The sequence below is a fragment of the Leucoraja erinacea genome, chromosome 29, assembly GCF_028641065.1.
Source record: "Leucoraja erinacea ecotype New England chromosome 29, Leri_hhj_1, whole genome shotgun sequence".
NCBI classification, from domain to species: Eukaryota; Metazoa; Chordata; class Chondrichthyes; order Rajiformes; family Rajidae; genus Leucoraja; species Leucoraja erinaceus.
In genome coordinates, this window is record NC_073405.1 from 8,285,697 (window position 1) to 8,300,385 (window position 14,689).

The 14,689-nt window shown below is 41.4% G+C and overlaps 2 protein-coding genes across 3 annotated transcripts in view; one reads left to right on the forward strand and one right to left on the reverse strand.

The window, feature by feature from the left end:
• haus8 (HAUS augmin like complex subunit 8) overlaps positions 1–14,689 on the forward strand; it is a 281,932-nt gene that overhangs the window by 39,143 nt on the left and 228,100 nt on the right. The window lies entirely within an intron of this gene.
• LOC129711119 (small glutamine-rich tetratricopeptide repeat-containing protein alpha-like) overlaps positions 861–14,689 on the reverse strand; it is a 28,029-nt gene continuing 14,200 nt past the window's right edge. For both annotated transcript variants that reach the window (XM_055658527.1, XM_055658528.1), the window contains exons 6-12: positions 11,656–11,760; positions 9,702–9,840; positions 6,674–6,736; positions 6,217–6,254; positions 6,019–6,117; positions 3,311–3,433; positions 861–2,242 (exon numbers count right to left, since the gene is read on the reverse strand). In XM_055658527.1, coding sequence (XP_055514502.1) covers positions 3,322–3,433; positions 6,019–6,117; positions 6,217–6,254; positions 6,674–6,736; positions 9,702–9,840; positions 11,656–11,760 — 556 coding nt within the window. In that variant the 3' untranslated portion in view covers positions 861–2,242; positions 3,311–3,321. The remainder of the gene's footprint in view (positions 2,243–3,310; positions 3,434–6,018; positions 6,118–6,216; positions 6,255–6,673; positions 6,737–9,701; positions 9,841–11,655; positions 11,761–14,689) is intronic.

The window sequence follows — 14,689 nt, forward strand, 5'->3', positions numbered from 1 at the left end:
ATGCAGTTTAATGTGGATAAATGTGAGATTATCCACTTTGATGGCAAGAACAGGAGGGCAGATTATTATCTGAATGGTGTCAAGTTACGAAAAGGGAAAGTACAACGAGATCTGGATGTCTTTGTTCACCAGTCACTGAATGTAAGCATGCAGGTACAACAGGCAGTGAAGAAAGCTAATGGCATGTTGGCCTTCATAACAAGAAGAGTTGAGTCCATGAGCAAAGAGGTCCTTCTGCAGTTGTACAGGGCCCTAGTGAGATCACACCTGGAGTATTATGTGCAGATTTGGTCTCCAAATTTTAGGAAGGAGATTCTTGCCATTGAAGGAGTGCAGCGTAGGTTCACGAGGTTAATTCCCGGGATGGTGGGACTATCATATGCTGATAGAATGGAGCGACTGGGCTTGGAGACACTGGAATTTAGAAGGATAAGAGGAGATCTTATTGAAACATATACGAGGAATTGAAACATAAGGAATTGGACGGTAAAGGCAGGAAATGAGTTCCCGATGTTGGGGGAGTCCAGAACCAGGGGCCACAGTTTAAGAATAAGGGTTAGGCCATTTAGAACGGAGATGAGGAAAACTTTTTCACCCAGAGAGTTCACTCAGAAGGCAGTAGAGGCCAATTCTCTGGATGCTTTCAAGAGAAAGTTAGATAGAGCTCTTAAAGATAGTGGAGCCAAGGGATATGGGGAGAAGGCAGGAACGGGGTACTGATTGTGGATGATCAGCCATGATCACAGTGAATGGCGGTGCTGGCTCGAAGGGCCGAATGGCCTACTCCTGCACCTATTGTCTATTGGTGTACTTTGGCATGGAACCGATATCAATTTGCAAGGAGGAGGGTACCTCACAAATCGAGTTATGGCAATGTATTTATTTCTTTTCAATTTTCATGGCATGCAATTCCAGGATTTTTTGTTAAATCTGAATTTTGTGAATTACATTCTGCAATGTACAAATTGGTGTCTGAAAGCATTCAATTCATACAGGAATTTATCGGCTTGTTCGGTTGGATTCAGTCCACAAAATGGCAAAATTGTCGTCTTATCCACACTACAAAGGCTGAATTTTGTGTCGCCTTATCCACATTACAAAGGCTTAATTTATGAGCACAAACAGGACATCAAAACACGTACATTAATAGTGATTGTAGCTTTAAAAATAAATGATTCCATAAAGGTATTGTAAAGGAATTAAGGGAAATGTTCAAATAATAGAAGAGGACATCATTTGTTTTATCCTTTTTACAAACAGGTTATGAACAATGGCTATCCAAGAAACAGTGCACATGACATTGTTCACAATATAAGGTTTGTTTAGCCCTGGGAACAACAGTTGTAGTCAAAAGTGGTTGAGATTACAGAACTGGGGCCTCCGGCCACTGCCCATCCCCATTTCTCCTCCACAATCCCCGCGCCATTTGAATTATAACAAAATTAATAATTTGTTACCTTTTTGTTGCATGTACTCAGGGCCAGACTGTAAAATTATTTTCTAAATTTATCAACTACAGAAAGGAAGTTAATCTCAGTTCTGTCAAGCTGGTGATGTTAGTGATTTTGCAAACAATTGTCACAGGACCAACTTACGGTTCATGTCCATTTCTTGGTTTAAAAAGCTAATCACAAATCCATGTGACAGTTTCAGACAATCCTATGCACCATAAACGAAAAACTACATGAATGAAAAGCATGATGTTAATCATTCCAGATGCTGTATTACTTAAACACCACTTCTGCTGGTCTATTCTTCTGAAATGCTGATAAATATTTCAGGCAACAACAAAAAAAGATAAGCTTTGCAAGTTAAACAGTACCAAATTATCAACAAAAATGCCGCTATTGAGAGAAGGTGAGGTATAAAAATCACTGCTCTTCGTTGTGTAGATATTTTTTTTCCAAAGAGCCAAAGGAATCTTGCAGGATGGCAGATGACCTGAAGTGATAGTGCAGCTGTGACATTCCTCTGTGACAATTCTGATTAAAAAAACTTGAGAATCACAGAAAGCTCAATACATGAATTCCACAAAAAGTTGATGAGATGTTTTTGCAAGCCCGAAAGCCCAGTTTTGTTTTAATTTCTCATTTACAAGTTGTTGGCTCTTCGCCCTGAGTATCCACCTGAACATGCAAGTGACAGTAGAAATCATTACTTTGAGTTCCTGATGGCAAAGACAACCTCAACTTGCAGAAGAACTAGTGGTAGTGGTGGTAAGGGATGGACTGGACCATAGCTCCTGCAACATTAAAAACATCCAAAGATAAAATATAAGCAATCTAGATCAAACAAATTCAATTTAATAGAAACTTTGCAACAGAGCTAAAAACAAAATGCTGGAAAAACTCGGGCAGCATCTGTGGTGGGAAATGATCAGATGATGTTTCGGGTTGGAAATCTTCAAACTGGTGGAGTAGAGTGGTGAAAGGAGTGAAATGCAAAGCTGGGGAAGGAGGGCTATGGGTGGAAGGGGACAGGGGAGAGGACAAAGGGAGGGATAAAGGGGAAATAGGGAACTTGAAATTGAGAGAAGAGAGATGAGCGGAAGGAAGAGTGGAAAGGAACCAGGTGACGGAGATAGTGCAATTGATGCAGTTCTAATGGCATTAGGCTCCTGCAAGAGGCATAAAAGTTGTTCACATGCAAGACTAGAGTAGATAAAGCCACGGAGGGTGTAACTACAATGCCCAATGTGCATTTGTTCTAGCTGAGGGATGGTGTGCTGTTTGGGCACTGGATATCAATCAGGATCAAGATAGATGAACAGATAACAGATATCTTAATGTCATCCTTAGCACGACTAGCTGGATCAGAATAGATGTGGGAATCAAAACTAGAACACAATCATAAAAAGCAAAATACTGGAAATGCAAAGGCAACCTGGTATCAGGGAACCTCAAAATTCCCAATTTGCGAAATCTGACTCTCCTATTGGTTTTTTGAACATGTCACCAACTGCAAATTGCGGTGTTGCAGCCAGAAGAAATGGAAGGAGGCCAGGGATAGCAGCTTCAGATGGTAGATTTAAGAAGCTTCTGTCTTAATTTGGCTTGTCTCATTTTAAGATTACTCTTCTGGAATAGATGTAACACCTCTAGTCACTAAATATATTTTTCTTTCTACAAATCAGAACTTGCTTTACATTCGTGTATTAAAAATAAATAAAGAATATAATTTCTCTGGCATCATAGTCATGAGAGAGAGGGGAAAAAAACCTCACTGCAAATTTGCTATCATATGTGTATACATCTCCAGCTAGCTGACAAAACAACACTATACTCCAGCTAGCTGACAAAACAACACTGACCTAGTCTTCTGTTAGGACTGTTCTTCATTGCTGGCACTGGGGGTTCGGCTCCTGATTTGGCTCCGTAACTGTTCAATTAGCTCTGGGTTTTGCTGCTGCATCTGTTGTGCAAACTGCTGTCCTCTGCGTTCAAACAGAAATAAAAATGATTGCATCAGAAATGAATAACATTTGGTATGGATTTTGTGACCATTCAAATACTCAAGAGAACCCAGGCCCCTTTGACTAACCCACTTCCCATTGAGATTTGGTACCATGGGCAATATCCCCATCAATTTCTGCATGACTTGCAAACACAGTATTGTAATTTGGCATAAGTGTCCCGGAGACAGTAAAAATGAGAACATCTGAACCTCCACTATGACATAAGTTGCTCAAGTTGGTAATGATGCATAACATCCCAAGGCTCCTAAGCATGGTAATGGTAACGGGCCCTAAAACCACAAGGATGGATGTCATCACTGAAATCAAAAGAGAAGCTGATTGGAACATAAAAGATCGCAAGGATGTTCCCTTCACTGGGAGAATCTAGGGGGTCTCCGTTTATAAATATGGAGCCATCAATTTAAAAGGAATGAGGTGATTACTATTTTGTCTTTAGAATTCCCTCTCTCAAAACCTGGTGGTGGAAGCAGGTTTTTGATTATTTTTAGGGAGAGGTAGAAAGATACTTAATCAAGGGTTGAAAGTTTACCATAGATTGTCAGAAATGTGGAGTTGAGATTATGATTAGATCAGCCATGATTTTATTAAATGGTTGAGCAGGCTTATGGGGTGAAGGAGTCTACTCCATATGTAATTTATTCTACAATTAATTACTTTTCAAATTAATGACCCAGAATCTTACAGATAAAAACAAACTTACATTTATACTGTGTCCTTCAAATCTTTAGACGGGTCCAAAGCACCTCATATTTAATGAAATATTTTAGTTTAGAGATGCAGCGTGAGATAGTACCTTCTGCCCACTGAGTCCACGCCAACCAGCGATCACTCATAAACTGGTTGTTATCCCAGCTTGGCATCCTACATAATTTACAGAAGCCAATTAACCTGCAAGTCTTTGGAATGTGGGAGGAAGCTGTAGCACCTGGAGCAAACCCACATGGTCACAGGGGAACCATACAAACCGCGTACGGACAGCGTTATTGTCAGGATCGAACCCAGGTCTCTGGTGCTGTAAAGCACAAAATCTAATTCTACACCACTGTGCCGCCCCATATAATTATAGTGACACTAAAAGTAAGAGAGCATACAGCCAATATTTGTAAAGCAAGTTTCCTAAAATGACAGAGGTTTTATTAGCATTGATTATATATGTGTCCAGGAGAGGCCCCATATAATTTTCAAATATCATGCCCAGCTGAGGAGGGAAAGGCAAGACAGTTTGTATTTCAGTCCAGCAATTGCTCAGCATGGCACTGTAGTGTCTGCGATGAGGGTGACATCAATTGCTATTGGAGACAGGATTAATTTATTAATGTGATAATTAGGAACAGCAGATGCTGGTTTATACCAAAGATAGATACAAAATACTCAGCAGGTCAGGCATTATCCCTGGAGAACATGGATAGGCGATGTTTCGGGCGGAAACCTTTGAATCCTCCATAGGGTTCTGACCTGAAATATTGCCCATCCATGTTCTCCAGGAACTCTACCCGACCCGCTAACTTATTCAGCGTTTTGCGTCTTTCTTTAATATTTGATTTTATTTTACATAGTATTGTACTTCCGGTGGCGCTGGTGTCAGCAGCCTCCACCTACAGCCTATCCACCTATCTTTTTGTTTTTTTAGTTATGGAAAAAGTGTGTTTTTTTGTGTTTTTATGTGGGGGAAGAGGGCACGGTGCGGGGGATACCGTCCTTCAGCCGCTTCCTGGTGAGGACGCAACTATTATTCGAGTCGCGTCCTCGCCCCCCCTCCCCCCACAGCGGCCTACCTACCTGGATTGGCGCGGCCTTTCCTGCCGGGATCGACCGGAGCTCCAGCAGCGGCGGGACAGCGCTGAAACATCGCGGGGCTGGCGATGCCTTACCGGGGGTCGCCGTCTGGAGCCCGGAGTGCTGGACCTGCTGCACCGACATCCTGGAGCTGCGGTTTGCGGAGCCTCCAACGCGGGCGGCGCTGATGGACAGTGCGGGGTCCTGTGACTCTGCCCGGCTCGGCCTGTGGACTCAGGAGCTGCGGACTCCGGCAGCGGGAGGCGGCTGATCAGGAGGTCCGGGCCGCTGAGGAGGAGGATGCTCACCGTCGGGGTTCGGCGTCGGCGTTCCACCAGCCCGGCGTGAGGGCCTGAACATCGGGCCACCCGGGGCGGCGACTGCGGGTGCTCGGAAGGCCCCGACCACGGATGAACACGGAGGGGAGGCTGGCTGGACTATGGTGCCATCCTCACCTTGGTGCCATTTATGTTATGTTGTGTCGTGGACTTTCTGTGTTTGTGCTTTTTTTTTTTTTAATTAAATTTCAATTTTATTTTTAATATGTTCTATTATTTATTTATTTTTTTAGTGATTTTTTTTATGATACTGCCTGTAAGGGAAATTCATTTCGTTGTCTCAAATTGAGACAATGACAATAAATTTGAATACAATACAATACAAATTATTTAAGCCCTGGAATTTAGCAAAAGACTTGACTAGGATCGAGAGATGAGCAAAAACAGTACCAGGAACCAGGGGCGTCATTATGTGCACAGAACACTCACGCTTGGATGAGGCCTGCAATGTCATTAGCTCCTGTCCCAGGTCCTGCTGCACTTGCAGACCCTACAGGCCCATAGGATCCCGACATCATTCCAGACACTCTAAGCAATAGACAAAGAGGAAAAAACAAATCATTAACTTAATGTAGAAACCTTGGAATTAAAACAAGAGAAACCAATTAATGAAATATTGGTACTTACAACTGCTGTACTTGTGAATTTTGCATTAGATTAGATGCCTAAAAGGAAATCAGTGAGAAATTAAGCTGGTGTGTATTTTGTTTCAACACAATTAACTTATTTTGCATTTCCTGAATTTTTATTTTTAAATGCATGTTAAATAATTGCTAAATATGAATTACATGTAAATGTCATGCACAAATAAAGAACTCACTATGAGGCACAACTATCCTAAATATGCAAATAGCTTTCCAAATAGCCATTGGCAAGAACACCATAAATTCAGTGGTGCTGACAGGTAGCCAGATGACTCGAGAAAGCAATCAGATAGATTGTCCATCTCAACCAACTGGAACACAAATAAAACACTAATCTCTGAACAGTTGTGGGTAAAGTTATTCTCCTATTTGGTTGAATTACATCTCTAGGTAAAGCACAGAGAACATAATCAAAGCAATGAAAAAGCATGCAATATTACCATATTCATGAAGCCCGGATTATTCAGTAAACCTGCCAGATCAAACCCACCAGTGCCTCCTGTCTGGGGAAAGAAGAACAAATGCTCAGGTTTTTTTTGTTAAAGGCCATAATCAAGAAGAAAGCACGTGTACTGCAAGGAATTTAAACTCCACTCAATTGCACGGAGAAACAATCCCTGACTCGCTGAGTGTTTCATAAGTTCATAAGTGATAGGAGTAGAATTAGGCCATTCGGCCCATCGTCTAGTCCACCATTCAATCATGGCTAATCTATCTCTCCCTCCAAACCCCGTTCTCCTGCCTTCACCCAATAACCTCTGACACCTGTACTAATCAAAAACCTATCTCTCTCTGCCTTATAAATATCCACTGGTGGCCTCCACAGCATGTGGCAAATAATTCCACAGATTCACCACCTTCTGACTAAACTAATTTCTCATCTCCATCCTAAAAGAACGTCCTTTAATTCTGAGGCTATGACCTGTAGTCCTAGGCTCTCCCACTAGTGGAAACATCCACTCCACATCCACTCTATCCAAGCCTTTCACTATTCTGTATGTTTCAATTAGGTCCCTTCTCTTCTAAACTCCAACAAGTACAGCCCCAGTGCGAACAAATGCTCATCATAGGTTAACCTACTCATTCCTGGGATCATTTTTGTAAACCTCCTCTGGGCTCTCTCCAGAACCAGCACATCTTTCCACGGATATGGTGCCCAAAATTGCTCACAATATTCCAAATGCTGTCTTACCTGTGCCTTATAGAGACTCAACATTACATCCCTGGTTTTGTATACAAGTCCCCTTTAAATAAATGCTGGCATGTTAAACACTTAGGGAGATTGAGAAGGTAGATGCTGCAAGCAACTTCCATTCAAGTTCAAGTTCAAATCAAGTTCAACTTTATTTGTGAAATGTAATTTACCACGCAACGTTACAATTAAAAAAATGATATAATACACAACATAACTCAACAGAGACATCCACCACAGCATTCCTCACTGTGGTGGAAAGCAATACAATTCAGACAGTCCTCCTCCTCCCTGTTCACCCGCCTTCGGGGCCCTGACTCTCCGTAGCCGCCGCTACGGACGGCCCGATGTTCAAGCCCTCCGGTCAGGATGGTCGGGACGGGTCGAGCACACCATGCGGCCCAGAGCTCCCAGTCGGCCACCTCCTTACCAGAGACCGCGGCTTGCAAATGTTGTAGGCCGTAGTCTCTTCTCTGGCGACGGATCGCCCGCTCCACGATGAAAGGTCCGCTCCACACCTGCTGCCAGAAGCTCCACAGACCGAGGCTCCAAGATGTTGTAGGCCGCAGGCCAGCGGTCAGAGCGCTTCTACGACGACCCCTGGCAAAGGGGATGTTAAAGTCCCCACTGCTGAAACTCTGGGTCCGCGATGTTAAAGTTCCCCGTTGCGCCGCCTCTGAAGCTCTGGGCCCCGACTCCGGGAAAGGCCGCACCAAACCAGCTGTGAGGCCGCGAGGAGGGGGGGGCGAAGAATCAACAAGAAAAAAAATTGCATCTCCGTCGAGGTAGGTGCCTGAAAACGGTGTACCCCAATTCCCCCCCACACAAGACATACAGAGAAATACTAAAACATACTTTTGGACATACTAAAAAAACAAAAAAAGTCAAAATAACGAACCCGCTGCAGGTGAGGGAGCCGACTCGCAGCGCCACCGGAACGGGAATGCATTGGCTGAATTGTCTTGGGTTGGAGGCACAGTGACAGGATCGGGAACTAGCTATCAAAGGATTAAGGTGAGGAGAAATGTCTTTACTCGGGTGCCTGTGCCATTCTGGAATTCTCTGCTGCAGAGATGATGGGTACTCAGATACTGAGTGTACTCAACACTGGAAAAAAATAGCTTTTTGGGCATTAAAGAAATGCAAAGGTTAGGGGATAACGTGGGAACTTGGTATAAAGTTAATCTATAAATTTACTGAAGTGATGAGCAGGTTTGAAAGACCACATTGATTAATTCGGTATCTAATTATTATTTTTGTGGGTTTTGAGGTGGGGGGAAAAGGTAGAAGTATTTTTGCAAATATTTCCAGTGTCTGTGCAGCAGTTTAAAAGCTCTCACAAGAATTTAGATTAAATAAAATCTACCATTAAATGGTCAACGCAATCAGTTACCAAATTTCTAATGACATCCAAAAAATGGAATAATGCTAAAACTGCTATTTAATCTTTGCCTGCTGAAGCCTGTACTGAAAATAATGACATTCAGCAGGTATCAAAGGAAAGATAATTTAGAACAAATCACCCATGTAAATGCTTAAAACTCTAGATGCCTCCCCATGACCGCTCTCATGACGTGATCTATTACACATTTAAAATACATTACATACTACAATTAAAGTTCTATCGTATCGTACATGCTGAAAATCTGAAATAAAAAATGCTGGAGATATTCATCAGGTCAGACAATGTTTGTGGAGCTTTCAGGTGCTGCTTGACCTGCTGAGCATCTCCAGTATTTTCTATTTTAACCCATATTCCTGTTTCTCATGTACTCAACAAGTTTCACTTACAATCGCAAATCCATCTGTCTCAACGACTCTGGGTAAGAATAATTAGCTCCCTTTGTGTAAAGAAGGTCTTGTAAAATCATTAATTGAACTAGTAGTTATCATGTATTCATTCCCCCTTGTTAAGGAGTGTGTCAAGTGGAAAAAAAATGTAAACCTGGCTAAAATGAAATTATAACCACATCCAAGTCGTCCTAGTTCTCATTAAGAAAGCAGCAATGATACAAATACTTTCAGGAAGAAAACGGTTTTTAAAAAGAGAATAATATTCTTAAACTAAAATAATGTAGAAGAGGAATATTTTTACCCCCAGAACCATTCTTCAATTTCTCTCAAATTCAAATTGCTGAATTTATTATCCAACATTCTAACAAATAAATACCCATGAAATGTTAAAGCAAAGTATTGTTATTAGGTGAACTTTATGACATCTTGCATTGTCACAGAATGAAACTATAATACATGCAGATATTTATTTTAGGACTTACTGGACTTGGCGCATCCTTAATCTTCTGTTCTGCTACAATGAGGTTTGCTTTGTATGATTCATTGTCAGGATCCAGCTCCAGAGCCTTTTTATAGAAATTAACTGCTTCATTGTATTTATTTAGACTAGCCAGGGCCAACCTGAAATAAATTATATCAATTAGCTATTTCTACTCAGAAAAACATTTGGTATCCTTACATTCAGCACAATCTCTCTCTGATAAACATTATAGATGTTAAATGCTACAATTACATTTTGGGCAATCTAAGATTTTACACAAAATTAAAGAGCAATAAATTTGCATGGTACTTCATCAAACCCTGAGCAGCTCGTAGGTAATGGAAAATCTGTGGAGACACAAATGACTTCAGATGTTGGAATCTTGGGCAAAACACAAAATGCTGGAGGAACCCAGCGGGTCAGGCAGCATCAGTGTAGGGAAATGGACAAAAAACATTTTGGAGATAGACACAGACTGCTGGAGTAACTCAGCAGAACAGGCTTTGTCTCTGGAGAGAAGGAATGGTGCCATTTCAGGTCGAGACTCTTCTTCAGACTGAGAGTCGTGGAGAGGGAAACTGGAGATATAGATGGGTACAAAGAGAAAGTAAGATGGGAAAATAACAGAGCAAAGCAAACGATGATCAAGGAAATATAGAATGGTTCATTGTTGGCTGAGGGGAAAGTGCCAACAAGGCATACAAACAGTAAAATTAATCAGGACTGTGAAACTAGACAGAGAATTAAGGTGGGGGAGGAACGGAAAATATGGGTTACTTGAAGTTAGAGAAATCAATATTCACACCACTGGCTTGTTAGCAGCCCAAGCAAAATACAAGGTGCTGTTTCTCCAATTTGGAATTCTGACTCACTCGGACAATTGAGGAGGCCCAGGACAGAAAGGTCAGAATGGGAATGGGAGTTAAAGTGTTTAGCAACCGGGAGATTGTGTAGACCTAGGTGGACTGAGCGAAGGTGTTCAGCTAAATGATTCTGTGTTTGTCGTGAGAATGTAGAATTCCTGTTAATTTTCTTGCCAGTAATCTTGAAAGGTGAACTCAAGTATGCCTATGATGCTCTCCCACACTTAAATGATCTACTAATATTTAATATTTGGACTGCAGTGAATTTTGCACTTGAGAAATATCTTGTCCAGAATAACCCTTCGTATAAACTTTGACTAACCAACAAGAAGAAACTGAGGAAAAAGAAGATCCAATGGGATCCTACTACTAACCACATCTTCCCATCTCCACCCCTTTCTCCTTTCCCCAGAGACAGTTTCCTTTGAAACTAATTCTTTCACATCCAAACCACCCCCTCCCCGCGTACTTTCCCCTGCAACCGCAGGAGATGCAAGACCTGTCCCTTTACCTCCCCCCTCGACTCCATCCAAGGGCCCAAACAGTCTTTATAGGCGAGGCAGAGGTTCACTTGCACCTCCTCCAACCTCATTTACAGTATCCACTGTTCCAGGTGTCAACTTCTTTACATCAGCGAGACCAAGCGCAGGCTCGGTGATCGTTTCGCCGAACACCTCCGCTCAGTCCGTCTTAACCTACCTGATCTCCTGGTGGCTCAGCACTTCAACTCCCCCTCCCATTCCCAATCTGACCTTTCTGTCCTGGACCTCCATTGTCAGAGTGAGGCCCAGCGCAAATTGGATGAACAGCATTTCATATTTCGCTTGGGTAGTTTACACCCCAGCGGTATGAACATTGACTTCTCTAACTTCAGATAGTCCTTGCTCCATCTCTCTCTCTCTCTCTCTCTCTCTCCATCCCCTCCCTTTCCAGTTCTCCCACTAGTCTTACTGTCTCCGACTACATTCTATCTTTGTCTTGCCCCTCCCCTGACCCGAAACGTCACCCATCCCTTCTCTCCAGAGATGCTGCCTGACCCGCTGAGTTAATCCAGCATTTTGTATCTACGTGAGGAAAGAAGAGTATAGTCACCCCATTCTGCCATAGGCTTTGCTGTAGCATGGGTCAAATGTTATTGCCTTTTCACAGTCTTCTACTGCTCCAGTGTAGTTTCCTAGTTTACTGTATGCTGCTGCCCTGCAAAAGAACAGAATTGGTATTCAGGTGAAATGCAGTTAATCTTCCTGAAGTAAATTTGGAGCAAGGCTTTGTATTCTGCTATAATAAAGCAAACCAGAGATATCTGTAATGTCTAACGCGTACAATGCGAAATAAAACAATAGAATTTCAGTCATAACCCAATAATTACTCAACATTAACAGTTTCAATATTGCTGCCTTTGCAAAATCAACTCAAATGCAAGCCTGACCTTTATTTCACCAGCTTTCTGTCAAGTTAAGCAACTATCAATTGGTGATGAAAATGTTTCACTTTTCTCAAACTTAGCTTAGGTTTCAATTTGATAGAAGTTTCTTCTCAAATCGGACATTCACAAATTAGAAATGGAAGAGGGAAGAAATGTAATTGCTTCATTATGTCATGTGCCAACTTCTAAAATCATTCAATATCGTTGCTTTAGTGATTCTGTCAGTTGTGGTTGGCCGATGCTGGAGGATGCAAGTTAGGAATTGAGGTTCTTTGTAGACGGGCCAACAACTCAAATGTAGAATTTTTGTTTTTAGTTTGTCTAATATTTTATTAAAAGTATTGCACAACAGAAAACCATACCGCCTGCAGCTCCCACCTCAGTACACTAATAGTGCAATTATTCTACTCTAGCCCCAACAGCTTCAAAAAAGCTTTAAGCAACATCCTTGCTAACGTTAACCTTCCCCAAGTAGGCCCAAAGACCAAATGCTGCCCATTTCAAAGTTTTTTTCATAGCGAGATTTTGTTTTTTCATTCAGGGAAACTTTCGTCCAGCTGTAAATCGCTAACAATATGCATACATTTAATGCATTAAAATATTTTCAAATTACTGACACTGCATAGATTTGATTCAGGACCTTCAATATGGGAACAGCAAACCCCTTTCTAAATTTCTATGCATTCCCATGCAGTGATAGGCTTGAATTTGTACATCTCACTCCAGAAGAAACCTTGGCCGCCTTCTGAATGTCAATGGCTTGCTTTCTTTCAAAATTCAACCCATTAGCTGTTGAATTAGTTTCTTGCTTTTCCCTATGTCATTTTTTATACTACCATGATTATAGATGCAGGAATACAATGCAAGAAAGAGGATAATAAATTGTTGTACCTTCAAAATGCCCACATATCCAAAGTACATTACAGCCAATAGTGAATAGTGTACGGACTCTTTAAACATAGGAAATCTAGCATTTGCTTTTCAGACTGCCAGCTCTCAAAATAAAACAAAGGCCATATTATCTACTTTAATGCTATTAGTTGAATAATAAATATTAGCCAAGGAACACTAAAACATGACATCCCTTCAAAATAATGTCATAGGAACTTTGTACTGTGTAGTCTTTCCAGAGGTCTTTCCAGGTTAATAAACAATAATTTGAACATAGGAGATATACAGTACCCTCCATAATGTTTGGGACAAAGACCCGTCATTTATTTATTTGCTTCTATACTCCAAAATTTGAGATTTGTAGTAGAAAGAATCACATGTGGTTAAAGTGTACATTGTCAGATTTTATTAAAAAAAACATTTTTATACATTTTGGTTTCACCATGTAGAAATGACAGCTGTGTTTATACATAGTCCCCCTATTTCAGGGCACCATAATGTTTGGAACACATGGCTTCACAGGCGTTTGTAATTGCTCAGGTGTGTTTAATTGCCTCCTTAATGCACGTATAAGAGAGCTCTCAGAGCCTAGTCTTTCCTCCAGTCTTTCCATCACCTTTGGAAACTTTTATTGCTGTTTTTTAACATGAGTACCAAAGTTGTGCCAATGAAAGTCAAAGATAACATTATGAGACTGAGAAACAAAAATAAAACGGTTAGTCACATCCATCAAACCTTAGGCTTACTAAAATCAACTGTTTGGAACATCATTAAGAAGAAAGAGAGCACCGGTGAGCTTACTAATCGCAAATGGACTGGCAGGCCAAGGAAGACCTCCACATCTGATGACAGAAGAATTATCTCTATAATAAAGAAAAAAATCCAAACACCTGTCCAACAGATCAGAAACACTCTTCAGTAGTCAGGTGTGGATTTGTCAATGACCCCCTGTCCGCAGAATACTTAATGAACAGAAATACAGAGGCTACACTGCAAGATGCAAACCACTGGCTAGCCGCAAAAATAGGGTGGTCAGGTTAGTTTGCCAAGAAGTACTTAAAAGAGCAACCACAGTTCTGGAAAAAGGTCTTGTAGAGAGATGAGACAAATATTAACTTATATTAGAGTGATGGCAAGAGCAAAGTATGGAGGAGGGAAGGAACTGCCCAAGATCCAAAGCATACCATCTCATCTGTGAGACACGGTGGTGGAGGTGCTATGGCCTGGGCATATATGGCTGCTGAAGGCACTTATCTTCATTGATGATACAACTGCTGATGCTAGTAGCATAATAAATTCTGAAGTGTATAAACACATCCTATCTGTTCAAGTTTAAACAAATGCCTCAAACTCATTGGCCGGCAGTTCATTCCACAGCAAGACAATGATCCCAAACACACTGCTAAAGCAACAAAGGAGTTTTTCCAAAGCTAAAAAATGGTCAATTCTTGAGTGGCCAAGTCAATCACCCGATTTGAAACCAATTGAGCATGCCTTTTATATGTTGAAGAGAAAACCAAAGGGCACTAGACCCCAAAACAAGCATAAGCTAAAGATGGCTGCAATACAGGCCTGGCGGAGCATCACCAGAGAAGACACCCAGCAACTGCTGGTGTTCATGAATCGCAGTCTTCAAGCTGTCATTGCATGCACAGGATATGCAACATAATACTAAACATGAATACTGTCATTTACATGACATTGCTGTGTCCCAAACATTACAGTGCCCTGAAATGGGGAGCACTATGTATAATCACTGCTGTAATTTCTACATGGTGAAACCAAAATGTATTAAAAATGCCTTTATTA